The 27,780-nt window shown below is 47.2% G+C and overlaps 2 protein-coding genes and 1 non-coding gene across 8 annotated transcripts in view; 2 read left to right on the top strand and 1 right to left on the bottom strand.

Moving 5' to 3' along the window:
* Positions 1 to 1,609, bottom strand: part of HELZ (helicase with zinc finger) — a 177,959-nt gene extending 176,350 nt beyond the window's left edge. For 3 of the 6 annotated variants that reach the window (XM_063617483.1, XM_063617484.1, XM_055243307.1), the window contains exon 1: positions 899 to 965. The gene's annotated coding sequence lies outside the window, so the exon portion shown is untranslated. Of the gene's footprint in view, positions 1 to 898; positions 981 to 1,556 lie in introns of those variants that run through there. The other 3 variants (XM_055243309.1, XM_063617485.1, XM_055243311.2) reach the window with 2 other exon arrangements.
* On the top strand, positions 54 to 27,780 carry LOC129462922 (uncharacterized). The gene is made up of 5 exons (XM_055243410.1): positions 54 to 158; positions 316 to 598; positions 685 to 959; positions 1,241 to 1,710; positions 27,550 to 27,780. The coding sequence occupies exons 1-4, from the start codon at positions 54 to 56 to the stop codon at positions 1,697 to 1,699; spliced, it is 1,122 nt and encodes a 373-aa protein (XP_055099385.1). The 3' UTR covers positions 1,700 to 1,710; positions 27,550 to 27,780.
* On the top strand, positions 27,339 to 27,478 carry LOC129463325 (small nucleolar RNA SNORA8). Its single transcript, XR_008651117.1, has one exon. It is a non-coding gene; the product is annotated as a small nucleolar RNA SNORA8 (small nucleolar RNA).

Genomic DNA, 27,780 nt, shown 5'->3' with positions numbered 1-27,780 from the left:
TTTTATTATATTAATGATTTGCCTGAAAAGTGTTAAGTTGTGAGGGAGAAGGAATGACAATTTTTCAGTTGCAAATAAAACCTGAGGATCCCGATCCAAGAACAATCAGAGGACCCTGGCTTCCAGCCCTGCCTGAAGATTTCTCAGCAAAGGCGAGGGTGCAGAAGGCTCCAATAATTTGGGGGAGAGGAATCAAAGTTCCCTAGGTAAGACTGCAGTCTGTGAGCCCTTGAAAAGGGTACTGGAGTACTCTCAAGGAATCTCCAGGAAAAGAGAGCCTATCTTTATTTTGGTTGATGTGCTTGTGGGCTAAAGAGCATTTCCGAGGAGGGGGCGGGGAAAGGGGGGAAGAAAGTGTATCTCGGGCCGACAGCCCTCCGCGGGGGAGGGAGGGGGCGCACCCCTGACCCACTTTTCCCCACGCCCCCTCTCCAACCCCCGCCCCACCCGGTGGAAGTCCGAGCCCTGAGGGGGGCATCGAGCGGGGCGTGGGAGGCCGCACGCTCCCCACCCCCAGCCGCGACCCGGAGGAGGGGAACGTGCCGGGAGGCTCGAGTCCCCCTCCCAGAGTGCTCCGGGCCGGAGAAACCTCCCGCAGGCTCCCGGGCCGGGCGTGCAAGGCCCTCTCTCCGGCCAGGGCCCAGGGCGCCGCGGGCCCCAGCGGAGGGGAAGGGGACTAAGTAGGAGAAGAAGCTGTAAACAGCCCCGGCGTCCGGGCCTCGCCTCGAAGAGCCCCGCTTCCCAGGCCCCGCCGCGGGCCGCCCCGGCCCCCAGCCTGCCCCGAGGCCGCCGCGCCCGGGGTCCAGGACACCGGAGGGGAGTCGCGTCCCCTCACCGGAGAGCTCCGGGAGCTCGCGGAGCGGCCCCAGGAGCAGAGAAGGGGAAAGTCAGGACTTACCTGTCATTACTTTCTACGCCATCTTGGATCCACTTGTCAACGTCCCCACAAAGCATTATGGGTAAGAAAGAGCCTTTAAAGTGACTCCCCCCAGCCCCCGACTCCCGCCTCCCGCCGCCGGCGCCGCCCCCTCCAGCCGCGCCTCCCGCCCGAAAGTTGCCCCGGGTGGACCGCCGACCCCGGCGCCTGCAGCTGGCCCCTTCCCCTCCCCCGGGCTGACGGCATTGAAAATTCACCCGCATTTTTAAAACGTGGCTTTGGGGTTTGTCTCTCTTTCTCCTGCCCCGGCCTCCCTGCCCCCACGCCCGGTCCTCTCGCCCCGCCGCGCTCCTGCCCGGGCAGACTCCCCGCGTCTGCATTGAATCAACCCGAGGCTTCCTTGCTGCCCGCGGCGCGGAGCTGCTCGCGGATTTATTTGTGCGCGTGGATGTGAGCGTTTCTGCTCCTGCGGCCGCGCTTCCAGGAAGCCAGCGAGCGGCCAGGGTCGCCTTCAGGGCCGCGCGGACCAGCTCCGCACCCGCCGCCCAGAGAGGTGCCTCTGCCCTGGGAAACCGCCCCGGGGCCGTTGGGCTCCGGGAACTGGGAGGACGCCGTGTCCCCGAGTCCACCAGCGTCGAAGCACGATTAAAAAAAAAAAGGGCCAAATGCAACTTTTTACCCCTTGTTTACTCTGCCTCCCGCGGTCTCCTCCTCCCGGCGGGTAACGTGATCAGCGACCCTCTAGGTGGGGACCCCTCCCCTAGGAATGTGGCTCAGGGCTCCGCGGAGCCAGCCTGGGAGCGTCCCGGCTGCGGACTGTGACTCCGGGGCAGGTAATCCGGGGCGCGGGCTGCGGGCTCCGGGCTCCGGGCGGGGCGGGGCGCGGAGGCAGCCAGGGCTCGGGGGAGGGTCCCGGGCGGAGAGCAGGGTGCGCCAGTCCGGGTCCACCTCGCGGGCGGGGGGAGAGCCGCGGGCGCCGCTGCAGCTCGGGAGGCTGGAGGTGGGGACGCCCGGCGTCTCCGGGCTGCGACCCGCTGCGCTGGAAAGTGTGGGGCGCCTTGGCGCGGGCCGAGGTCTCTGACCCGGGCGAGCACCCACAGCCCGCCGTCCACACTGCTGCCGGGCATCCTCTCCCCGCGACACCGCGCCCACTTTCGGCTGCGCGGGGCGAGCAGCGTACTGGCCCCGGCGTCCAGCCGCCCAGGTCCCCCCAGCAACGGAGGCCCCTTGGTCAGCCTCCTCCCGCGCTCTCCCCAGAGCCTCTGGTCCCTGCTTTGCTGTCTTGGAGGCCTGCTCCAGTTCCTTTTTTTTTTTTCCAAGCAAGTTTTTACAACAAGGAGATACCCAAAAGAAAATCCTCCAAGACAGGAATGCTTGCGAATTGTATTCGGTACAAAATGCTGTTGAACGGCTCTACCCTTAGAAGAACGCAGAAGCACTGGCATTAAAACCCCCTTTCGGTGCACGGGGAGGGCCTGGGGCCTTGGGTCTACCCAAGGGTTTTACGCTCCTCCAGACCCTATCAACAGCCTCACTAGGAACGTGGACGGTGGCAGACAGGAGGCCTGCCCCTGGGGAGCCAAAAACTCCACCAGGCAATTGTCTCGGTCTGATGAGAAGGTGTAGACACGTTAAGGGATTGGCCCCGAGTCACTCGTGAAGGAGGGAACGAGGTAGTGAGTCATTCCCAGCCAAGAACGCAGCGAGCTGGGGAGCAACCTCCCCTGAGTCACCCGCTTCTCACCTCGGAATAAGTGGAGAAACTGGAGCCTGGAGCCAGGTTCTTAGACGGCCCAGCAAGGTAGCCACCAAGGGCATGGGCTAGGCTGGGGGGAGGCAGCGCTCCTCCTGCTGGAAAAGGGAATGCTTGGCCCGTCTAAAGAAGGCTCCAATGTCTCTTTCCAGGGTACCCCAGGTGCTTCTTTTCCAATTCCTCTTTTGCACTCATTTAGCCACTGGTATGCACTGACTTAATGGTGGTTTTGTTTGCATGGCACCTTTAGGTGTGTGGTCTGAGTTTATGCAAAAGTAATGACAAAAGCCGCAATGACTTTTGCACCCATCTAATATAAGTAAACAGGAAATAAGCTGAGGGCAAGGACTATGTCTCCCAAACACGTTTCTTTGATAGGCAGCCTTTCTTTGCCTTGTATAGGCATTGACCCAAATAAGTGTTCAGTTTGTGTGACTGCCCAACCCATTCACTGCCTCCAGTGTGTGCATCCAAGCCCAACCTTGTCAAATATACCGCCTGTTGCCTGAGCTAGGATGGCCTGCTGACTCTTCTCCCTGCCCCTCCTGGATACCTACAATGCGTCCTCCACCTGACCAACCCTGTGACATTTGATGAATGTAAATCAGATCTAGACTTCTCTGCTGAAACCTTGGAATAAAACCCAAATTCCCAACCCTGGTCTGCAAGCTCCTGTGTGAGGTGGTCCCACCTTCCCTCACCAGCAGGGGTCCAGGCTGGCCTTCTTTATTTCCCTGCAGCGCCCCAAGCTTCCTTCCAGTGAGAACCCTATTCCCCCAGATCTGATTATCTTTTTTTTTTTTTTTTTTTTTTTTTTTTTTGACAGAGTCTTGTTCTGTCGCCCAGGCTAGAGTGCAGTAGCGCCATCTCAATTCACTGCAACCTCCGCCTTCCAGGTTCAAGCTATTCTCTGCCTCAGCCTCCTGAGTAGCTGGGATTACAGGCACCCGCCACCGCGCCCAGCTCATTTTTGTATTTTCAGTAGAGACAGGGTTTCACCATCTTGGCCAGGGTGGTCTTGAACTACTGACCTCGTGATCCACCTGCCTTGGCCTCTCAAAGTGCTGGGATTACAGGCGTTAGCCACCACGCCCGGCCCGTCATCATCTTTTCATCATATTTAGGTCTCCTCGAAGAGGACTTTTGTGATCCCCCTAGCCAGACCAAGTCACTCTGAACACTTGACCTGTGTTAGAAGTTCCCTTGTTTAGGCCGGATGCCATGGCTCATGCCTGTAATCCCAGCACTTTGGGAGGCCGAGGCGGGTGGATCACAAGGTCAGGGGTTCAAGACCAGCCTGGCCAAGATGGTGAAACCCTGTCTCTACTAAAAGTACAAAAATTACAGCGTGCCTGTAATCCCAGCTACTCGGGAGGCTGAGGCAGGAGAATTGCTTGAACCTGTGGGGTGGAGGTTGCAGTGAGCTGAGATCGTGCCACTGCACTCCAGCCTGGGTGACAGAGCGAGACTCCATCTCAAAAAACAGTTCTCTTGTTTATCTGTTGTTAGTTGTTTCTTATCTGCCCCGCCCCCATTTGAGCATATGCTCCATCAGGGCACAGGCTCTGTCTGGCTTATTTGCCTCAGCGACTAGACCAGGGCCTGGCACATACATAGACGTTCACCAAGTATTAGTCAAGTACATGACCAAACTCTCAGGGATGGGCGTGTTGATGAAAGGGAGTGCTAAAGTGTGAAGTGAGATGCTGAGGGTCCTGCCTCGCATCTCTTCAGACCACTCTGACCACACACAGCTAGAGGCAGGCAGAAAGGAACAGTGTTGAGGGAAAACAGGTCCCTTGGCCACCCTTGATTTGGCTCAATTCTGATTCTGATCTGATGAACACACACAGCCCTAACTAACTGATCCCCCCGACATCACATCCCTCTTCCTTCCCTCATTTTTTCTTTCTCCTCTGCTCCCACTGGCCATGGCTTCTTTTCTTTTCTTTTTTTTTTTTTTTTTTTTGGAGACAGTGTCTTTCTCTGTCACCCAGGCTGGGGTGTAGTGGTGCAATCTTGGCTCACTGCAACCTCCGCCTCCCGGGTTCAAGCGATTCTCCTGCCTCAGCCTCCCAAATACTGGCACCACACGCGCACACCACCATGCCCAGGTAATTTTTGTATTTTTAGTAGCGACAGGGTTTCACCATGTTGACCAGGCTGGTCTCGAACTCCTAGCCTCAAGTGACCCGCCCGCCTCAGCCTCTCAAACTGCTGGGATTACAGGCGTGAGCCACTGTGCCCGGTCACAGTGCCTTCATTTTCTGCTGCTTGGAGAGTCCCAAGGTTCAGTCCTTGGGTTTCTCTTCTACAACTACACTCCCTGGTTATTTGCTTTAGTACAAAAATTAGCCGGGCATGGTGGCAGGCACCTGTAATCCCAGCTACTGCAGAAGCCGGGACAGGAGAAACACTAGAACCTGGGAGGCAGAGGTTGCAGTGAGTCGAGATCGTGCCAGTGCACTCTAGCTTGGGTGACAAGAGAGAGACTTCATTTCAAAAAAAAAAAAAGAAATAATTATAATGGGCTGCCCATGGTGGCTCACGCCTGTAATCTCAGCACTTTGAGAGGCCAAGGCAGGTGGATCACTTGAGACCAGAAGTTGGGGACCATCCTGGCCAAAATGGCGAACCCTGTCTCTACGAAAAATACAAAAATTAGCTGTACGTGGTGGCTCACGCCTGTCATCTGATCCCAGCTACTCGGGAGGCTGAGGCAGGAGAATCAAGAATCGCTTGAACCTGAGGGGCGGAGGCTGCAGTGAGCTGAGATCATGCCACTGCACTCCAGTCTGGATGACAGAGTGAGACTGTCTCAAAAAAAAAAAGAATTATAATGCCTTGAGGACTGTAAAGTACATCTAGAATTGAAATATTTTTGGTAACAGTGAGTATAAATCTGAGAAGGGTGGTGGTTGTAGTTAGTGGAGTTAAAATGGTCCAAAGTAGCCCAGGCGCGGTGGCTCACGCCTGTAATCCCAGCACTTTGGGAGGCTGAGGAGGACGGATCACAAGGTCAGGAGATCAAGACCATCCTGGCTAACACAGTGAAACCCCGTCTCTACTAAAAAGACAAAATATTAGCTAGGTGTGGTGGCAGGCGCCTATAGTCCCAGCTACTCGGGAGGCTAAGGCAGGAGAATGGCGTGAACCCGGGAGGCGGAGTTTGCAGTGAGGGGAGATCGCGTCACTGCACTCCAGCCTGGTTGACAGAGCAAGACTCCGTCTCAAAAAAAAAAAAAAGTCCACAGTATTTACATTATCCAGCAATACGACTAAAGTACCAGTTAAGACTAGACATTGACAAAGGCAAAGATGCATGTTGTAATATCTAAGATAATCACTAGACCTGTGAAAGAATGAATAATTCCCAAGCTAGCATAGAGGGAAGACAATAATAAATTCAAAAGAAGGCAAATACTGATTAAAAAGACCACAAAAGGCTGGGCAGGGTGGCTTACGCCTGTAATCCCAGCACTTAGGGAGGCTGAGGCGGGTGGATCACGAGGTCAAGAGATCGAGACCATCCTGGCCAACATGGTGAAACCCCGTCTCTACTAAAAATACAAAAATTAGCCAGGCGTGTTGGCAGGCGCTTGTAATCCCAGCTACTTGGGAGGCTGAGGCAGGAGAATCGCTTGAACCCGGCAGGAGACAGAGGTTGCAGTGAGCCGAGATCGCACCACTGCACTCCAGCCTGGCAACAGAGCGAGACTCCATTTCAAAAAAAAAAAAAAAAACACGCAAAATAGGTGGGATTTAAACAAATTATATCAGTAATTACTTTAAATGTATTCATAAATAAACTAATTGCCCTAGTTATAAAACTAATTATATGCTGTTATCAAGAAATAAACCTAAAAGATATGGATTTTAAAAATTTAAAATAGTATAGGCTGGGCGCGGTGCCTCATTCCTGTAATCCCAGCACTTTGGGAGGCTGAGGCGGGTGGATCACCTGAGGTCAGGAGTTCAAGACCAGCCTGGCCAACATGGTGAAACTCCGTCTCTACTAAAAATACAAAAAATAGGTGGGCGTGGTGGCACACACCTGTAATCTCAGCTACTCAGAAGGCTACGGCAGGGGAATTGCTTGAACCTGGGAGGCAGAGGTTGCAGTGAGCTGAGACTGTGCCATTGCACTCCAGCCTGGGTGACAGAGTGAGACTCTGTCTCAAAAAAAAAAAAAAAAGAAGTAACCATATAGACAAAGACAAGCCATGCAAACAGAGTGAAAAGCAACCTGCATGGCCGGATGCGGTGACTCACACCTGTAATCCCAGCACTTTGGGAGGCTGAGGAGGGCGGATCACTTGAGGCCAGAAGTTCAAGACCAGCCTGGCCAACATGGCGAAACCCTGTCTCTACTAAAAATACAAAAATTAGCTGGGTGTGATGGTGCACACCTGTAATCCCAGCTACTCAGCAGACTGAGAATCGCTTGAACCCGGGAGGCGGAGGTTACAGTGAGCCGGGATCACACCACTGCACTCCAGCCTGGGCAACAGAGAGTTACTGTCCCCAAAAAAAACACAAAATGAAAGACAACCTACAGAATGAGAGAAATGGGAGGAAATATTTACAAATCATGTATCTGGTAAGGGGTTAACATCCAGAATAGACAAAGAATGCCTACAATTCAACAACAATGACCGAAAAAAAAAAAAAAAAAACCCAATCTGGTTTTAAAATGGGCAAAGAATACCACCTCACACCCATTAAGATGGCCACTATCAGGAAAAAAACAAACAAAAAAAAAAACAGAAAATAACAAGTGTTGTCAAGGATGCACCCTTGCACATTGCTAATGGGAACGTAAAATGGTACAGCTGCTAAAGAAAACAGTATAGCAGGCCCTCAAAAATTAAACATACAGGCCAGGTGCAGTGGCTCATGCCTGTAATCCCAATGCTTTGGGAGGCTGAGGTGGGCGGATCACTTGAGGTCAGGAGTTCAAGGCCAGCCGGGCCAACATGGCAAAACCTCATTTCTACTAAAAATACAAAAATTAGCCTGGTGTGGTGGCACATGCCTGTAATCCCAGCTATTCAGGAAGCTGAGGCACAAGAACCACTTGAACCTGGGAGGCGGAAGTTGCAGTGAGCTGAGACCATGCCATTGCATTCTAACCTGGGCGACAAAACAAGACTCCGTCTCAAAATAATAATAATAATAATTAAACATAGAATCACCATGTAATCCAGCAGTTTTAATTCTGGGTATATGCCCAAAGGAATTGAAAGCAGGATCTCAAACAAATATTTGTACAGACACATTCGTAATATTATTCATAACGGCCAAAGATGAAAACAACACAGGTGCCCACTGATGGATGGATGGATAAATACAATGTGGTACATACATACAGTGAAATATTAATTTTTGTTTTGAGACAGGGTCTCGCTCTGTCGCCCAGGCTGGAGTACAGTGGCACGAACAAGGCTCACTGCAGCCTCAACCTCCTGTGCTCAAGCAATCCTACCACCTCAGCATCCTGAGTAGGTGGCACACCTATAGGCACATGCCACCATGCCTAGCTAATTTTTTAATTTTTTTGTAGAGTTGGGGTCTCCCTATGTTGCCTAGGTTGGTCTCCATTCCACCTCTGCCTCCCAAAGTGCTGGATTACAAGTGTGAGCCACCATGTCTGGCCTTAAGTCTCAAAAAGGAAGAAAATTCTGACACATGCTACCACATGGATGAACCATGAGGACATTAGGTTAGTAAAATAAAGCAGATACAAAAGTACACATACTGTATGACTCCACTTATATGAGGTTCCTACAGTAGTCAAATTTATACAGAGAGTAGAAGGGTGGTTGCCAGGGGCTGGGGTAGGAGAGAATGGGAAGTTGTTACTTAATGGGCATAGTTTTAATTTTGCAAGATGAAAAGAGTTCTAGAGATCAGTTGGCAAAACAGGTCAAATGTACTTTACTGACCTGTATACTTAAAAACTCTTAGATGGGAAATTTTCTATTACACGTATTTTATCACAATTTACAAAACTAAAAAATTTGAGGCTGGGTGCGGTGCCTCACACCTGTAATCCCAGAACTTTGGGAGGCCAAGATGGGCGGATCACCTGATGTCAGGAGTTGAAGACCAGCCTGGCCAACATGGTGAAACCCCATCTCTACTAAAAATACAAAAAAAAATTAGCCGTCGTGGTGGTGTGTGCCTGTAATCCCAGCTACTTGGGAGGCTGAGGCAGGAGAAATCGCTTGAACCGGGGAGGCAGAGGTTGCAGTGAGCCGAGATCGTGCCACTGCACTCCAGCCCGGGAGACATAGCAAGACTGAGTCTCAAAAAAAAAAAAAAAAAAAAAAAAAAAAATCTAAACACCAACCATGCAAAGACTGACCAAAATAAAGTAGGCTTTAGGGCAAACAGCATTACTAAAAATAAAGAAAGACACTGGATAATGTTAATATTCTCAATTCACCAAGAAGATATAACAATTCTAAGTTTGTGTGTTGCTGATAAACATAGGCTCAAAATATATAAAGCAAAAAATAGTCCGAATTCCAAGGAGACAGATCTACAATTATAGCAGAAGTTATGTCTATCAGTAACTGTTAAAAGAAGCATATGCAAAATTAGTAAGCAATAGATCTGAACAACTGGATAAGCAAACTTTAACCAAATGGACACACATAGAATAGTGCACCCGCAACTGCAGATCCCGGATTCTTTTCAAGTATACATGGAATGTTTATGAAATGCTCGGCAATATAGCAAGTTCCAACAAATTTCAAATGATGTAAATCATGCAGAGTACATTCTCAGACAATGACACAATTAAGCTAGAAAATAAGAATTTTAAAAATTAGGAAATATGTACATGTTCGGAAACTATATATATACTTGTAAATAACTCACGGATTTTTTTAAAAATCACAATGGGATTAGAAAATATTTTAAACTGATAGTTCATAAAAATATTACATCCTCAAAATTGAGATGCAGCTAAAGCCATACTTCAATGGAAAGTTTTTAATTAAAGTATTTTTAATGCCTGTATTAGAAAATAAGACTGGAATAAGAATAAAGTACTCTTGTTGAGAAATTAGAAAAAGAACATCTAATTAAGCACAAAGAAATGAAAACATAGGCTAAAGTTAATTCTTTGAAAAGCCCAATAAAATTAAGCCCCTGCTAAGTCTATTTTTTTTTTCTTTATGGAGAGAGATGGAGTCTCTCTGAGTCGCCCAGGCTAGGGTGCAGTGGCGCGATCTCAGCTCACTGCAAGCTCCACCTCCCAGGTTCACGCCATTCTCCTGCCTCAGCCTCCCGAGTAGCTGGGACTACAGGCGCCCGCCAACACGCCCAGCTAATTTTTTGTATTTTTAGTAGAAACGGGATTTCACCGTGTTAACCAGGATGGTCTCGATCTCCTGACCTCGTGATCCGCCTGTCTCGGCCTCCCAAAGTGCTGGGATTACAGGCGTGAGCCACTGCTCCCAGCTAGACGGGGTTTCACCATGTTAGCCAGGATGGTCTTGTTCTCCTGACCTCGTGCTCCGCCCGCTTCGGCCTCCCAAAGTGCTGGTACTGTCGTGAGCCACCATGCCCGGCTTTTTTTTTTTTTGACACAGTTTCGCTGTGTTGCCCAGGCTGGAATGCAGTGGTGCGATCTTGGCTCACTGCAGCCTCCGCCTCCTAGGTTCAAGTGATTCTCATGCCTCAGCTTCCCAAGTAGCTGGGATTACAGGCGTGTGCTACTATGCCCAGCTAATTTTTGGTGAAATCCCATCTCTGCTAAACATACAAAAAATTAGCTGGGCGTGGTGGTGCATGCCTGTGGTCCCAGCTACCGCGGAGGCTAAGGCACGAGAATTGCTTGAATCCGGGAGGCGGAGGTGGCAGTAAGCAGAGACCACTCCCCTGCACTCCAGACAAGGTCTCACTCCAGAGTGACCTTGTCTCCAAAAAAAAGAAGAAAGACACCTAACCTCTACAAAGAAAAATTAATTCCAGGTGGGTTGTAGATTTAAATGTGTAAGAAAAAACAATAAAGCTCCTCAAACAGTACAAATCAAGAGAAAATGAAAGTATTCTGTGATCTGTGCTTTAATACAGGCAACAGGAATTTTTATTTATTTATTTATTTATTTTTTTTTTTTTTTTTTTTTTTAGACAGAGTCTTGCTCTGTTGCCAGGCTGGAGTGCCGTGGTGCAATCTCGGCTCACTGCGACCTCCACCACCCCGGTTCAAGCGATTCACCTGCCTCAACCTCCTGAGTAGCTGGGACTACAGGCACACACCACCATGCCCAGCGAATTTTTGTGTTTTTAGTAGAGACAGGGTTTCACCATGTTGGCCAGGATGGTCTCGATCTCTTGACCTTGTGATCCGCCCCCCCACCCCACTGCCATAGCCTCCCAAAGTGCTAGGATTACAGGCGTGCACCACCGCGCCTGGCTTTTGTTTCATTTTAATTCATTTCTGTTTTAAGTAGTCACAGATGGCTACCATATTGGGTACCACAGAACTAGGAGATAATATTAAAATATCTTTGTGACCTGAAAGTAGGAAAGAATTATTAAACAGGACACAAAAATCAACCAAAAAGAAGAAAAAATTAATAAATTTGACTGCATTAAAATTAAGAAATTGTGTACACTACAAAACATTAAAAGAGTGCAATGTCATGTCACACGTGGAAAAGGATATTTACAGCACGAATAACAAAGGACTTAGATCTAGAATATATAAAGGATTCTTACATATCAATAAGGAAAAAAAAGAACCCAAAAGAAAACCAGATAAAAGCCATTAACAGGCAATGCACCAGAAAAGATATCCAAATGACCAATAAAGGTGTTTGAAACTGCTCAACCTCACTCATAAGCAAATAAATACAAATTAAAATCATGATGAGATAGCAGCACACACCCAGCAGAAGGGCTTAAAAAGGCTGACAATACAGAGAGATGGTTAGGATGCAGGGCAATGGAATCTCAAATACAGCTGGGTCAAGTTTGGATTGGTATAACCACTTTGGAAAACTGGCAGTATCTACTGACGTTGAACATCCTCTGTACCCCAGCAATTTCACTCCAGGAAGTATATGAACTTGTACCTCAAAAGACATGAGTATTTGTATTAGAATATTCTATAAGTATTTGTAGCAATATGAATCATAATAGCCAAAAGTTGGGGGCAGACCCAGATGTACCTCAGCAGTGGAATGAGCAAACTTCCACATTCATGCCGTAAATTACCCCACAGCAGGCAAGGAATAGTGGCTCAGGCCTGTAATCCCAGCACTTTGGGAGGCCTAGACAGGCCAATCACTTGAGGCCGGGGGTTCCAAGCCCAGCATGGCCAACATGGTAAAAACCCATCTCTACACAAAAATTAGCCAGGCATGGTGGCGCACACCATGCTAATCCCAGCTACTCAGGAAGCTGACACAGGAAAATCGCTTGAACCCAGGAGGTGGAGGCTGCAATGATCTGAGATCACGCCACTGCACTCCAGCCTGGACAACAGAGCAAGACCCCGTCTCAAAAAACAAAAGGCAAACAAAATTAAACTACAACATTGACAGGCACATGCTTAGCAAGAAGACAATTGCCATAAAATTTAGGACTGTGGTTGCCTCTAAAAGGAGGAGGGAAGCATGAGTGAGGGTTCAAGTTGCTCATGATGGTACATTTCTTGACCCGATGTTTTGTGACATGGCTCTTTGCTGTGTGATAAAACAATGAGCTATCTCTGTTTCATACACTTTTCTATAGTGTGTTATATTTCACAATAAGAAAAGGCTAAAAGAAAACAGACTGGCACGGTGGCTCACACCTGTAATCCCAGCACTTTGGGAGGCCAAGGCAGGTGGATCATGAGGTCAGGAGTTGAAGACCAGCCTGGCCAAGGTGATGAAACCCTGTCTCTACTAAAAATACAAAAATTAGCCGGGCGTGTTGGCGGGTGCCTGTAATCCCAGCTACCCAAGAGGCTGAGGCAGAGAATTGCTTGAACCCCGGAGCTGGAGGTTGCATTGAGCCAAGGTCGCACCACTGCACTCCAGCCTGGGTGACAGCGAGACTCCATCTCAATAAATAAATAAATAAATAAATAAATAAATAAATAAATATTCAGCTGGGCGCGGTGGTTCACACCCGTAACCCCAGCACTTTGGGAGGCCAACGCGGGGTTGGCCAAGGTCAGAAGATCAAGACCATCCTGACTAACGTTGCTGAAACCCATCTCTACTAAAAATACAAAAAGCTAGTGGGGCATGGTGGCACGTTCCTGTAATCCCAGCTACTCAGGAGGCTGAGGCAGGAGGATAGCTTCAACCCAGGAGGTGGAGGTTGCAGTGAGCTGAGATCAAACAACTGCACTTCAGCCTAGGCAACAGAGCAAGACTCTGTCTCAAAAAAAAATAAAAATAAAAATTTAAAACTCAGTGGATATGTTTGACAAAAAAAGCAGCTCTGTATTTTTCTCCTTCCTGATGAAAGCAGGAACCTTTCTAAAAGGAAATAGTAGAAGTTTGCAGCATTTCTGGCCTCCCAAGAATATCCAGTGGCTGTTTCTGGCTTCTCAGTTCACTTTCGAATCCCCTACTTTTCCTTCTCTCTCCTAGTCAGATGTGTTCTGTGTGTGTGTGTGTGTGTGTGTGAGAGCATGAGTGTGTGAATGCATGAGTGTGTGAATGCATGTATGTGTGAATGTGTATTTGTGTGTGGATGAGTGTGTGTGAATGTTTACGTCTGTGTGTGTGTATTTGTGAACGTGTATGTGCTAACGTGCTTGTGTTCATGTGTGAACATGAGAGTATGTGAGAGTGTGTGTGTGTGTGAATGAGTGTGTATGCGTGTGTGTGCACAGGCGCCTGTGTGGCTCAGCCTTGGCCCTTGGCTCTCTGGCTTCTGCAGGCTCTCCCACGGAGCACCCTCTGCTGACTCTGCAGCCCCGCAGGCCTTCCTCGAACAGTCCATGACAGGAAGCCAGGCTTCCTGGGGTCCTGAGTCAGCAGAGCAGGAAGGAAACAAAGGCCTCAGAACCGCAGAAGAGAAAGAAGGCAGCCTGAAGACAGAAGGCGACCCTCTGAAGACAGGTCTAGAGACTTAACGTATGATGTTCCTGCAGTCCCGTTGCCTGTAAGGGAAGCACAAACCCTGGGTTGCACTGTGTCCTCTGACCTGTCTGATCCCAGGCAAGCTCCTCGGCCTCTCTCTGCTACAGTTTCTTTGCCTGTGAAACAGGGATAATAAAATAGCCTTTCCATGGGCTGAGCACGGTGGCTCATGCCTGTAATCCCAGCACTTTGGGAGGCCAAGGCGGGTGGATCACGAGGTCAGGAGTTCAAGACCATCCTGGCCGACATAGTGAAACCCTGTCTCTACTAAAAATACAAAAACTAGCTGTGCATGGTGGCACGTGCCTGTAGTGCCAGCTACTCAAGAGGCTGAGGCAGGAGAATTGCTTGAACCTGGGAGGTGGAGGTTGCAGTGAGCCGAGATTGCGCCACTGCACTCCAGCCTGAGCAGCAGAGTGAGGCTTCGTCTCAAAAAAAAAAAAAAAAAAAAAAAAAAAAATAGCCTTTCCAGGGACTGTGGGATTACATGCTTCTCAAACCTCGGCTTGGATAGAGTAAGTCTACAGAAGATTAGCTCTTATTACTTCAACGGTTTTAAAACAGGGAATGTTAAATACCCACTTATTTTCTTCCTGCCTTTTATCTCCCATGTTTCAATTGATAACTAATATCGAACAAGCAAACAAAACAAATCAGAAACCCCCTGGTAGCCAGGGTTTGGCATTTGTGATTAATCTACAGGAGATCAGTACTAAAATAGGATATTATGTCTGAGGACATTTTCATCCTAGGTCCTACTGCAACTCGAATGGCACTTAGGCTCCACAAGACCAACTTCCTATTTCTACATCAGTGAAGGTTCAGAGTGGAGCTTTTCATTCAGCAAAGACAGCAGGAAGCACAGGGTTCGGTGACGAATTCTCACGTGGTGAGCGTGGTCTCCAGAGGTGTTAAGATGTTGTGGGAAAGCAGAAAGCACCAGGTTTAGAGGTGACTTAGACCTTGGTCCACGAGACCTTTGGCTAATTACTGAATCTGGCCCTTCTTATCCATCAAAGGGAAACACTGGACTACATGGTCTAAATTTCCTTCACCTCAATAAGTAAGGATTTCACTCTTCTAACAAAAGAAAGAAAGAAAGAGGGTCAGGTGCAGTGGCTCACACCTGTAAACCCAGCACTTTGGGAGGACGAGGCAGGCAGATCACCTGAGGTCAGGAGTTCAAGACCAGCCTGGCCAACATGGTGAAACCCCATCTAAAAATACTAAAAATACACAAATTAGCTGAGCGTGGTGGCGGGTGCCTGTAGTCACAGCTACTCGGGAGGCTGAAGCAGGAGAATGGCTTGAACCCAGGAGGCGAAGGTTGCAGTGAGCCAAGATTGCACCACTGCACTCCAGCCTGAGTAACAGAGCAAGACTCCCTCTCAAAAAAAGAGAGAGAGAGGGAAGGAGGGGTAGAGGGAAGGAGGAGTAGAGGGTGGGAGGGAGGGAAAGAGAGAAAAAAAGAAGGAAAGAAAGAGAGGCCAGGCATGGTGGCTCACGCCTGTAATCCCAGCACTTTGGGAGGCCGAGGCAGGTGGATCACAAGGTCAGGAGTTTGGGACCAGCGTGGCCACTATGGTGAAACCTCATCTCTACTAAAAATACAAAAAAAAAAAAAAAATTAGCCGCGCATGATGGCACATGCCTGTAATCCCAACTACTCGGGAGGCTGAAGCAGGAGAATTGCTTGAACCCAGGAGGCGGAGGTTGCAGTGAGCTGAGATCGCGCCACTGCACTCCATCCTGGGGGACAGAGCGAGACTCTGTCTCAAAAAAAAAAAAAAGAAAAGAAAAGGAAAAGAAAAAAGAAGGAGGGAGAGAAGAAAGGTGAGCGAGTGATGAAGATTTTGGCTAAGAACCAGCTATGAAGAAAAAAAAAGTATCCCCTAATGTCTTTCTTCTTACAAAACAAAGTGTGTTTTAATTATAAGTCAAATTTCACTTTAAAGGAAGAAAATAACCCTTAGGCATTTTCTGTTCTAGTTAATTTAACTTTAATTTTTGTCTCCAGCAGGTACCTCTTCAGTAGAAAAATTCAATAAGGTTTCTGACACTTTCTACCTATGGGCCAGTTACATACAGAAGAGAAAACTGAAACTGAAAACTGATTTGTCATTTTTACAAAAAGTCACTGTGAAGAGGGAGAATTCCAAGTGCAAATGACTTGAGTACGTAATTCTTTTGTGCCATTTCTGATGCTATAGGGTTAATCCAGTATGAAGAAAGTGACAAAGGGCAGAATTTATTTTTATGGATTCCACATTATAACCAAGTACTTGGCAACCTGCCCTCTCATATGTTGTGAAACAAAAATGTTGCTTTCTGTGTGTTTTTAATAGGCCAAGCAGTTTGTTTGATCTCAATGCTCGGGTATACACTCAGAGACGCCAGAACATTCTCATTGCGTTTTCACTGCTTTGGTTAACATCTTAGTCTCCTGTCCGCACTCTAAAGAAACATTTGAGGACTCAGGGGAGTCATGTCCTGGGAGTGACTATAGGTCCTAGGCCGCAGCCCCCACTGTCTCAGCCTAAACCATTCAAAGGCACTCAGATCCAGATTTGCAAAATATTTTGCAAAACTTGCAAAAACCCCACCAGTTTTAGATTTTGAAATTATCGGCACAGGCAAGTGTCTACAATCATGAAATTCTCATGAGTGGAGTGGAAAAGATTTATGTAAACAAAGCAAACTCCAGCCTCTCCAGCCTGCTGTAGAAATATTTATACCTGGTAGGGTGCAGTGGCTCACACCTGTGATCTCATCACTTTGGGAGGCTGAGGCGGGTGGATCACCTGAGGTCAGGCGTTCAAGACCAGCCTGGCCAACACCTCTACTAAAAATACTAAAATTGGCCAGGCGCGGTGGCTCACGCCTGTAATCCCAGCACTTTGGGAGGCCAAGGTAGGTGGATCACCTGAGGTCAGGAGTTTGAGACCAGGCTGGCCAACATGGCAAAAACTCACCTCTACTAAAAATACAAAATTAGCTGGACATGGTGACAGACGCCTGTAATCCCAGCTACTCGGGAGGCTGAGGCAGGAGAATTGCTTGAACCCGATAGATGGAGGTTTCAGTGAGCCGAGATCATGCCACTGCACTCCAGCCTGGGCGACAGAGTGAGACTCCGTCTCAAAAAAATAAAAAAGAAGTTGGGCGCGGTGGCTCACACCTATAATCCCAGCACTTTGGGAGGCCAATGTAGGTGGATCACCTGAGGTCGGGAGTTCAAGACCAGCCTGACCAACATGGAGAAACTGCATCTCTACTAAAACTACAAAATTAGCCAGGCATGGTGGCACATGCCTGTAATCCCAGCTACTTGGGAGGCTGAAGCAGGAAAGTTGGTTGAACCCGGGAGGTGGAGGTTGCAGTGAGCTGAGATCGTACCATTGCACTCCAGCCTGGGCAACAAGAGCGAAACTCTGTCTCAAAAAAAAGAAAAGAACAAAAATTAGTTGGGTGTGGTGGTGTGCACCTGTAATCCCAGCTACTTGGGAGACTGAGGCATGAGGATAGCTTGAACCCAGGAAGCAGAGGTTGCAGTGAGCCAAGATTGCACCTCTGCACTCTAGCCTGGGTGACAGAGCAAGGATCTGTCTTTAAAAAAAAAAAAAAAAAAAAAAAAACACACACACACACACACACAGAAAAGAAAAAGAAATATTTATACCCAAAGAAAAGGGTCCCTTCCAGCTCAAGGGTACTTTAATGTAAACTTTTTTTTTTTTTTAACTATAAATGAAGTGCTTTGAGCAAACCTCAGAACCTTCAGGTGCATGTTTTACCCTAACTCATCTCTTTGCCCCATAGGCTTGACCGAAAGGTAAAAATATCCCTTATGATTCTCTTCACAAGAAGGGAGCCAAGGCCGGGCGCGGTGGCTCACGCTTGTAATCCCAGCACTTTGGGAGGCCGAGGCGGGCGGATCACGAGGTCAGGAGATCGAGACCACGGTGAAACCCCGTCTCTACCAAAAATACAAAAAATTAGCCGGGCGTGGTGGCGGGCGCCTGTAGTCCCAGCTACTCGGAGAGGCTGAGGCAGGAGAATGGCCTGAACCCGGGAGGCGGAGCTTGCAGTGAGCCGAGATCGCGCCACTGTACTCCAGCCTGGGTGACAGAGCAAGACTCCGTCTCAAAAAAAAAAAAAAAGAAGGGAGCCAAGTATTTATTGGATGCAAGACTGTTTGTTTAAGGAAACTAAAAAAGCAAAGATGCAGCGGTGAAAAAGAACAAGATCATGACCTTTGCAGGGACATGGATGGAGCTGGAGGCCATTATCCTTAGCAAACTAACACAGGAACAGAAAACCAAGTACCGCATGTTCTCACTTAAAAGTGGGAGCTACATGATGAGAACACACAGACACATAGAGGGGAACAGCACACACTGGGGACTTTCAGAGGGTGGAGGGTGGGAGGAAGGAGAGGATTGGGAAAAATAACTAATGGGTACTAGGCTTAAAACTTGGGTGACAAAATAATATGTACAACAAAACCCCATGACACAAGTTTACCTAGTAACAAACCTGCACTTGTACCCCAGAACTTAAAAGTTAAAAAAAAAAAATCTGTTGACTCAAAAGCCTGGTAAGCACCTTTCACTATTTTCACCAAACCTCATCAGAACCACAACAATAGACCTTCCATAGTCTTGACCAAAGGTAAAGATTTGCCTCACAAGAAAGGAGCCAACTGTTTATTGCATGTAAGGCAGTTTTTTAAAGAACTCCTTTAAAAAACAATCTGTTGACTCAAAAGCCTCATGACCAGCTTTCACAGTATTCACCAGACCTCATCAGAGCCACAGTAAACCTTCCCATAATAGCTTCAGTGTCCCAGAAGACAGCAGCAAAGCTATGGGTTATCAGTCGTTATTAACATTCGTATCTGCACACAGTTGGATTTCTTTTAAATGCGGCCTAATTTTTTTTTCTGGCCCTTGTACCATGTTTGCCCACCTGATTTTGTTATCTAAAGTCTTTATGTGAAGTCAGGAGAGTTTCCAACACTAAGATGATAAGAAGTGGATGATGGTTCTTTACACCAAATAAAGCTACCCTCACTGGAATTCTTACAAAGTGAGAGGCCACAGTTCCAGGGACCAAAGAGCCAGCATCAAGCAGGGCAGAGCAGGGCTGAAATTGAGCCTCCTGTTATTCCCATTTTATCCCTCACTGGGTCCTCTATTTCTTTCTTCCTGTTGTTTGTTTGTTTGTTTGTTTGTTTGTGAGAGAGTCTCCCTCTGTCGCCCAGGCTGCAGTGCATTAGCGTGATCTCAGCTCACTGCAACCTCCACCTCCCAGGTTCAAGCAATTCTCCCACCTCAGCCTCCCAAGTAGCTGGGACTTCAGGCATGCACCACCATGCCCAGCTAATTTTTGTATTTTTAGTATAGACGAGGTTTCACCACGTTGTCCAGGCTGGTCTCAAACTCCTGACCTCAGGTGATCCGCCCACCTTGGCCTCCCAAAGTACTGGGACTACGGGCGTGAACCACCGCACCCAGCCACTTTCTTCCTTGTCTCTTACTTATCCTGTTTTCCTTCTCTTCCCTTTCTCCCTATTCAGCTACAGTCTTTTTTTTTTTTTTTTTTTTTTTTTTTTTTTTTTTTTTTTTTAATGAGACAGGGTCTAACTCTATTGCCCAGGCTGGAGTGCAGTGGTGTGATCTCAGCTCACTGCACCTTCCACCTTCCAGTCTCAAGCAATCCTCCTGACAAAGCTTTCTGAGTAGCTGGGACTAGGCGCATGCCACCATGCCTGGTTGATTTTTGTATTTTTTGTAGAGACAGGATTTTGCCATGTTGCCCAGGCTGTTCTTGAACTCTGGGCTCAAGCAATCCTCCTGCCTCAGCCTCCCAAAGTACCTGGATTACAGGCATGAACCACCTCACCCAGCTCTTCTAAAGTCTTAATCACTTACTGAATTACAGCTCTTACCCAGAACTCTCACCTGTCTTTTGTTACTACCTTCCAGGGCATCTTTAGGGTTGTTCCCATTTTCTTCTCCTCTTTGAAAACATCTCCTGTCTCTGATCACATGTCCTAGACCACCCACCTCCAAAGCTCCTTTATGCCACCAGGTGATCTCAATACTGTCACTTCAGTCATAATTGCAAGATTTTTCTTACTGATTCCTTCTATCTTGCATTGGAACACAGGTTTGTTACACACCCCAATATCCATTCTCTCCCTCCTTGATTTTCAGGTGGAACATGGCTGCCCAGACTACAATTCACAGCCTCTCTTGCAGTTAGAAATTGTCCTGGAACAGGCTGGGCACAGTGGCTTACACTGGTAATCCTAGCACTTTGGGAGGCTGAGGCAGGCAGATCACCTGAGGTCAGGAGTTCAAGACCAGCCTGACCAACATGGAGAAACGCCATCTCTACTAAAAATAAAAAATTAGCCTAGCATGGTGGTGCATGCCTGTAATCCCAGCTACTCCAGAGGCTGAGGCAGGATAATCGCTTGAACCTGGGAGGTGGAGGTGGCAATGAGCCAAGATTGTACCATTGCACTCCAGCCTGGGCAACAAGAAGCAAAACTCCGTCTCAAAAACAAAAACAAAAAGAAATTGTCCTGGAACAAAGAGTTGCAATCAAAATTATTGTATGCATTATCCAGAAAATGTCCTTTAAAAAGGGTTATGGGCACTCTTTTTTGTTCCATCCTATTTCCTGCTGGGTAGAATATGGATGTGCAGTCTGGAGCTTGAGCAACCAGCTTGGATCGTGAGGCCGTGTGCTAAGCACATCAGAGCGTTAAAACTAGAGGTGTTGGCTGGGTGCGGTGGCTCACACCTGTAATCCCAGCACTTTGGGAGACCAAGGTGGGTGGATCACCTGAGGTCAGGAGTTTGAGACCAGCCTGGCCAACATGGTGAAACCCTGTCCCTACTAAAAATACAAAAAATTAGCTGGGCATGGTGGCACGTGTCTGTAGTCCCAGCTACTTGGGAGGCCAAGGCAGGAGAATTTCTTGAACCCGGGAGACGGAGGCTGCAGTGAGCTGAGATCGCACCATTGCACTCTAGCCTGGGCAACAAAAGCAAGACTCCTTCTCAAAAAAAAAAAAAAAAAAACTAGAGGTGTCGGGGACAGTGGCTCACACCTATAATCCCAGCACTTTGGAAGGCTGAGGCAGGCAGGTTACTTGAGGCCAGGAGTTCAATACCAGCATGGCCAACATGGTGAAACCCCATCTCTACTAAAAAAAAATAATAATACAAAATACAAAAATTAGCCAGGTGGGTTGGCACACACCTGTAATCCCAGCTAGTGGGGAGGCAAAGGTGGGAGGATCACTTGAGCCTGGGAGGTGGAGGTTGCAGTGAGCCAAGATCACGCCACTGCACTCCAGCCTTGGCAACAGAACAAGACTCTGTCTCTAAAAACAAGAAGAAAATTAGAGGCGTCTTGAGTCTCTGATGATTAGGGGACCCCATACCAGCCCTGGAATGACCATCTGAATTCTGTTATTTGAGTGAGAAACTAAACTTCTATCACATTTAAGCCAGTTTTTTTTTTTTTGAGACAGAGTCTCACTCTGTTGCCCAGGCTGGAGTGCAGTGGCACGGTCTTAGCTCACTGCAATCTCTGTCTCCCGGGTTCAAGCGATTCTCCTGCCTCAGCCTCCCGGGTAGCTGGGATTACAGGCACCTGCCACCACACCCAGCTGATTTTTTTTTGTAATTTTAGTAGAGATGGGGTTTCACCATGTTGCCCAGGCTGTTCTCAAACTCCTTACCTCATGATCCACCCACCTTGGCTTCCCAAAGCACTAGGATTACAGTCATGAGTCACTGCACCTAGCCTCCCCACTATTATTTTTTTAAATATATGTAGCCAGATGGACATTCTAACATATGGAATTTATAAAGTCATATTGCATTAAATCTAATTTACCTAGACCCATGCAAAAGTCATTAGGCCCAGGGTGGGCCTTGCAGAGAGAACAGATAAAGGGTAGGGAATTCTACTGACTGAAAACCCTTCTGACCGGCTTTCACGGGCTTACCAGATTCCCTTAGTGCCACAGAAAACATCTCATGATAGCTTTAGTGTCCAGAGGCAGAAGATATTATAATATTTTGTAACTTTTTTGCATAATTGTACTTGCAAGAATAGTAGAGGGAGTTCCCATACAACCTTCACCCACATTCCCCAAATGTTAACATTTTATCACATTTGCTTTATCATTCTCACTATATCTATATTTTTTTCTGAAACACTTGAGAGTAAGCTGCAGAAACACTGCCCGTTTACCTCCAAACACTTTTTTTTTCTTGAGATAGGGTCTTTCTCTGTTGCCCAGGCTTGAGTACAATGGTATGATCACGGCTCACTGCAGCCTCAACCTCGTGGGCTCCAACAATTTTCCCACCTCAGCCTCCCAAGAAGCTGGGAGTACAGGTGTGTGCAACCACACCCAGGTAAGTTTTGTTTTTTGTGTGTTTCTTTGCATAGAAGAAGTCTCACTATATTGCCCTGGCTGGTCTCGAACTCCTGAGCTCTCAAACTCCTGCCTTGACCTCCCAAAGCACTGGGATTATAGGCATGAGCCACCACACCCAGCCTCTAAACACTTTGCATGTATCTTCTAAAAACAAGGAATTACATGGGAACATAACCACCGTAAGATGATTAAAATAAGAAAATTCACCTTCATACAATACTGTTTGCTAACCTAGCCCGGCCTAGCCTTGACATTTTTGAGGAGTCGGTTCTGCAGAATGTCCCTCAGTTTGGGAACATCTGTTGCTTTTCTCAGGACTAGATTCAGTTTGTGCATTTGTGGCAGGAATACCCCGGAAGTAATGCTGTGCTATTCTTAGTGCATCATAGCAGGAGACCTATGATGCCAGTGTGTTATTGGGGATGTTAATTTTGATCATTGGTTGAGATGGTGTCCACCAGCTGTCTTCACAGCAAAGTTAATATTTTCTCTTTGTAAAATAAGTATTATGTAGCCAGGCACAGTGGCTCATGCCTGTAATTCCAGCACTTTGGGAGGCCAAGGCGGGCAGATCACCTGAGGTCAGGAGTTGGAGACCAGCTTGACCAACATAGTGAAACCCCATCTCTACTAAAAAATACAAAAATTAGCCTGGTGTGGTGGCTGGTGCCTGTAATCCCAGTGACTCAGGAGGCCGAGGTGGGAAAATCACTTGAACCCAGGAGGCAGAGGTTGCAGTGAGCAGAGATCGTGCCATTGCACTCCAGCCAGGTGACAAGAGTGAAACTCCTTCTCAAAAAATAAAATATAACAAGTATTACGTGTAAAGCACTTTGAGACTGTGTAAATAACTGTAATCCTCCAACTTTCATTCAAACCTTTTAGCATTTATTGATTATTCTCTTTATTTTTTTTTTTTTTGGTGGGGGTTACTGAGTCTTGCTCTGTCACCCAGGCTGGAGTGCAATGGTGGGATCTCCGCTCACCACAAGCTCCGCCTCCCGAGTTCACGCCATTCTCCTGCCTCAGCCTCCCGAGTAGCTGGGACCACAGGCGCCCGTCACCAAGCCCGGCTAATTTTTTTGTATTTTTAGTAGAGACAGGGTTTCACCGTGTTAGCCAGGATGGTCTCAATCTCCTGACCTCATGATCCACCCACCTCAGCCTCCCAAAGTGCTGGGATTACAGGCGTGAGCCACCGTGCCCAGCCTAATGATTCTTGCATAAATCAATTATTACTACAATGATTGGCCAGTAGTGATATTGTAACACTTTTCTTTTCCAAGGAGGATTGAAATTTAGAATGACATGAAAACAAAAACCCAAGGACATGGCGCTTATCTCCATGAATAGTACATAAATAAAAATAATTTACCAATTAAGAAATCTCTTTTTGGCCTTGTGCTGTGGCTCACGCCTGTAATCCCAGCACTTTGGGAGGCCGAGGCGGGCGGATCACAAGATCAGGAGTTCGAGACCAGCCTGGCCAATATGGTGAAACCTCATCTCTACTAAAAATACAAAAAATTAGCTGGGAGTGGTGGCAGGCGCCTGTAGTCCCAGTTACTCGGGAGGCTGAGGCAGGAGAATCGCTTGAACCCAGGAGGCGGAGCTTGCAGTGAGCTGAGATCACACCACTGCACTCCAGCCTGGGCGACAGAGCAAGACTCTGTCTCAAAAATAAAAAAATTAATTAAAAAAAGGAAATCTCTTTTTGAACACAGAGCATGTGTCTGGAGTTGTGCCAGACCTTAGGATTCAAAAGCAAATGAGTCCACGGGCCTACCACTGTGAACACGCCTGATCTCATCTGATCTCAGAAGTTAACCTGGGTCAGGCCTGGTTAGTACTTGGATGAGAGGCCAACAGGGAATACCACATGCTGTAACCTTAAAAAAAAAAAAAAAAAAAGATAGTAAATGAGATATCCCAGTTCTCAGGGAGCACAGTTGTTTAATAGGGGACACGTGAATAAATACAACACAGTAAGTGCTATTTCTAGAACCAGGTTCCTTGTATGGTAGGGTCTAGGGCTCCTCTATGGAGTAGTGTAAGATGACACACTTTCTTTGTCACCCAGCTATTTGCATACACTGAGAAAGATGTTGCTTTCTGGGAGGCAAAAACTTCAACACTATCTATTATTGATGTATCTGAGGAACTTGGGTGCCCAGGCAAGAGCAAGATTGCCAGAAAGGACTATAGAAGCCTTAAGAAAGATCTCACTTTAAAGAAAGGAAGAATTGGCTGGGTGAGGCAGCTATCCTGGCCTAAGACCTTCATAGTCCTGGCTTGTGGAAGTCTCACCTGATATCCTGTCAAACGTGAAATATGCTCACATCTCATACTATATTAATCTATATGTATATATATTAGTTTTATATGAGATGAGTTTGCTTGTTTTTTTGAGATGGAGTCTCACTCTGTTGCCCAGGCCTGGAGCAGTGGCTTGATCTTGGCTCACTGCAACCTCTGCCTCCTGGGTTCAAGTAATTCTCCTGCCTCAGCCTCCTGAGTAGCTGGGATTACAGTTGCCCGCCACCACGCCCAGCTAATTTTTGTATTTTTATTAGAGACAGGGTTTCACCATGTTGGCCAGGCTGGTCTCAAACTCCTGACCTCAGGTAATCCACCTGCCTTGGCCTCCCAAAGTACTGGGATTACAGGCATGAGCCACCACACCCAGCCAAATTTTATATGAGATGAGTTTTATCAGTTGGTTGACATACCATTGTAATTTGTCAGCATTTTATTAATTTTAATTGTTAAGTTTTTATACTTTGAAACAAATACATATTGGCCAGGTGCAGTGGCTCACACCTATAAAACCAGCACTTTGGGAGGCCGAGGCAGGAGATCACCTGAGGTCAGGAGTTCAAGACCAGCCTGGCCAACATGGTGAAACCTCATCTCTACTAAAAATACAAAAATTAGCCGGGCGTGGTGTCAGGTGCCTGTAATCCCAGCTACTCGGGAGGCTGAGGCAAGAGAATTGCTTGAACCCGCGAGGCGGAGGTTGCAGTCAGCTGAGATCGCCCCATTGCACTCCAGCCTGGGTGACAAGAACGAGACTTCTTCTCAAAAACACAAACAAACAACAAAAAAATATATTTTCTTAGGTCTCCAACCAGAAACCTTTTTGTAGGCTTTTACGTAGCTCATAGGCATTAGCAAGCACTCCTGACGTGGCTAATAAGTTTTGTTAAGTTGAAAGAAGTTTCATTTACTTTATCAAATGTCCTTGGGCTAGTAAAATTTTATTATTCTTTTTTTTTGTTTGTTTTGTTTTTTTTGAGACGGAGTCTCACTCTGTAGCCCAGGCTGGAGTGCAGTGGTGCGATCTCAGCTCACTGCAACCTTCTCCCTCCGGGTTCCAGAGATTCTTCTGCCTCAGCATCCTGAGTAGCTGGGACTACAGGCATACACCACCACACTTGGCTAATTTTTTTTTGTATTTTTAGTAGAGACAGGGTTTCACCATGTTGGCCAGGATGGTCTCAATCTCCTGACCTCATGATCCACCCACCTCGGCCTCCCAAAGTGCCGGGATTACAGGTGAGCCACCCCGCCCGGCCAGATTTAGTTCTTTTTTTTTTTTTTTTAATAAATAAATAAATAAATAAATCCATCTTGTGTTTGTTTTTGTTTTTGAGACAGAGTCTCACTCTGTTGCCCAGGCTGCAGTAAAGTGGCATAATCATAGCTCACTGCAGCCTGAAGCTCCTGGGCTCAGAGGATTCTCCTACCTCAGCCTCCCTAGTAGCTAGGTCTACAGGTGTGTGCCACCATGCCCAGCTAATTTTTTGTATTTTTTGTAGACAGGAGGTTTCACCACGTTACCTAGGCTGGAACTCTTTTTTTTTTTTTTTTTTTTTTTTTTGAGACGTAGTCTTTCTCTGTCGCCCAGGCTGGAGTGCAGTAGCATGATCCTGGCTCGCTGCAACCTCCACCTGCTGAGTTTAAGCAATTCTTCTGCCTCAGCCTCCCGAGTAGCTGGGACTACAGGCTTGCGCTACCACACCCGGCTAATTTTTCTATTTTTAGTAGAGACGGGGGTTTCGTCATTTTGGCCAGGCTGGTCTCAAACTCCTGACCTCGTGATCCGCCCACCTCAGCCTCCCAAAGTGGTGGAATTACAGGCGTGAGGCACCGCGCCTGGCCAGAACTCACCTTTTTATTGAGATATAATTTATATACCATAAGATTCACCCATTTAAAGTGCACAACTGAATGGTCTTCAGTACAAAGAGTTGTGCAACCATCACCACTATCTAATTTTAGAACATTTCATCACTTCAGGAAGAAATTTTATGCCCATTTAAAGTCACTCCCCATCCTTCCTCCAGCCCCTGACACCCACTAGTCTACTTTTTGTCTCTATGGATTAGCCTTTTATCGACATTTTATCTAAATGGAACATACAATATGTGGTCTTTTGAGATTTCTTTCAACTTAGCCTAATGTTTTAATGTTTTGAGGTTCATCCATGTTGTAGCATGTATCAATACTCCATTCTTTTTTTTTTTTTTTTTTTTGAGTCAGATTTGCAGTCTGTTACCCAGGCTTGAGTGCAGTGGCAAGATCGACTCACTGCAACCTCCACCTCCTGGGCTCAGACGATTCTCCTGCCTCAGCCTCTGGAGTAGCTGGGATTACAGGCATGTGCCACCACACCCAGCTAATGTTGTATTTTTAGTAAAGATGGGGTTTTACCACGTTGGCCAGGCTGGTGTTGAACTCCTGGCCTCAAGTGATCCACCTGCCTCAGCCTCCCAAAGTGCTAGGATTACATGTGTGAGCCACTGCACCTGGCCAGAAGCTGAAATTTTAGATCAAAGATCATAGATAGGCCAGGTGCAGTGGCTCATGCCTATAATCCCAACACTTTGGGAGGCCGTGGCAGGAGGATCACTTGAGGCCAGGAGTTCAAGACCAGCCTGGGCAACACAGGGAGACCCTGTCTCTACAAATTAGCCAAACATGGTGGCATATGGCTGTGGTTCCAGCTGCTTGGGAGGCTGAGGGTGGGAGGATCGCTTGAGCCTGGGAGGTCAAGACTGCAGTGAGCCATTATCATGCCACTGCAATCCAGCATGGGCAACAGAGCAAGACCCTGTTTCAAAAAAAAAAAAAAAAAAAAGATCTTGCACTGCATGGCATTTGCACCCAGCAGTTTACTCATTGCTAAGGTGTTCAAAGGTCAGTGCTATAGAAATTCAGTATCTGGCATCGTTGATTTTCTTGACTTTGTGCTTGTTAAACCTGGTATTTCTATTGATACAGTATTTGTATAGGTTTCACAGAGTGCTTAGTTTGATATACTCTATAACAGTAAGCAATGCCTTTCTTCTTCCAGGGTGTTGAATGGAGAACCAGGCAGATCCACCACCTACAGTAAAGATGACCCTAAAGTAAACTGGTTGAAGAAATTAGATCCCAAAGATTCTTGGTGAATTTTCAAGTCTTCATCAGTATATCTACATTAAAAGGAGATGACAGAAGCCAAAATAAAAGAATTATGGGCTGACGGGACAACTGGATTAAAATAAGCATCAGTTTCATTAAAAAGGGCTAACTTGAAGATGAA

Source organism: Symphalangus syndactylus, chromosome 14 (genome assembly GCF_028878055.3).
Source record: "Symphalangus syndactylus isolate Jambi chromosome 14, NHGRI_mSymSyn1-v2.1_pri, whole genome shotgun sequence".
NCBI classification, from domain to species: Eukaryota; Metazoa; Chordata; class Mammalia; order Primates; family Hylobatidae; genus Symphalangus; species Symphalangus syndactylus.
Note: the sequence above shows the minus strand (reverse complement) of the source record. Positions and strands in the feature narration are given on the sequence as shown.

Bases quoted from the DNA above. Each gene is read 5' to 3' on its own strand.
- LOC129462922 (XM_055243410.1), top strand. From the start codon at position 54: ATGACAATTTTTCAGTTGCAAATAAAACCTGAGGATCCCGATCCAAGA. The intron at 599-684 runs GCTCCCGGGCCG...GGGACTAAGTAG, and splicing joins GCCGGAGAAACCTCCCGCAG to GAGAAGAAGCTGTAAACAGC. The intron at 960-1,240 runs GTAAGAAAGAGC...CTGCCCGGGCAG, and splicing joins GTCCCCACAAAGCATTATGG to ACTCCCCGCGTCTGCATTGA.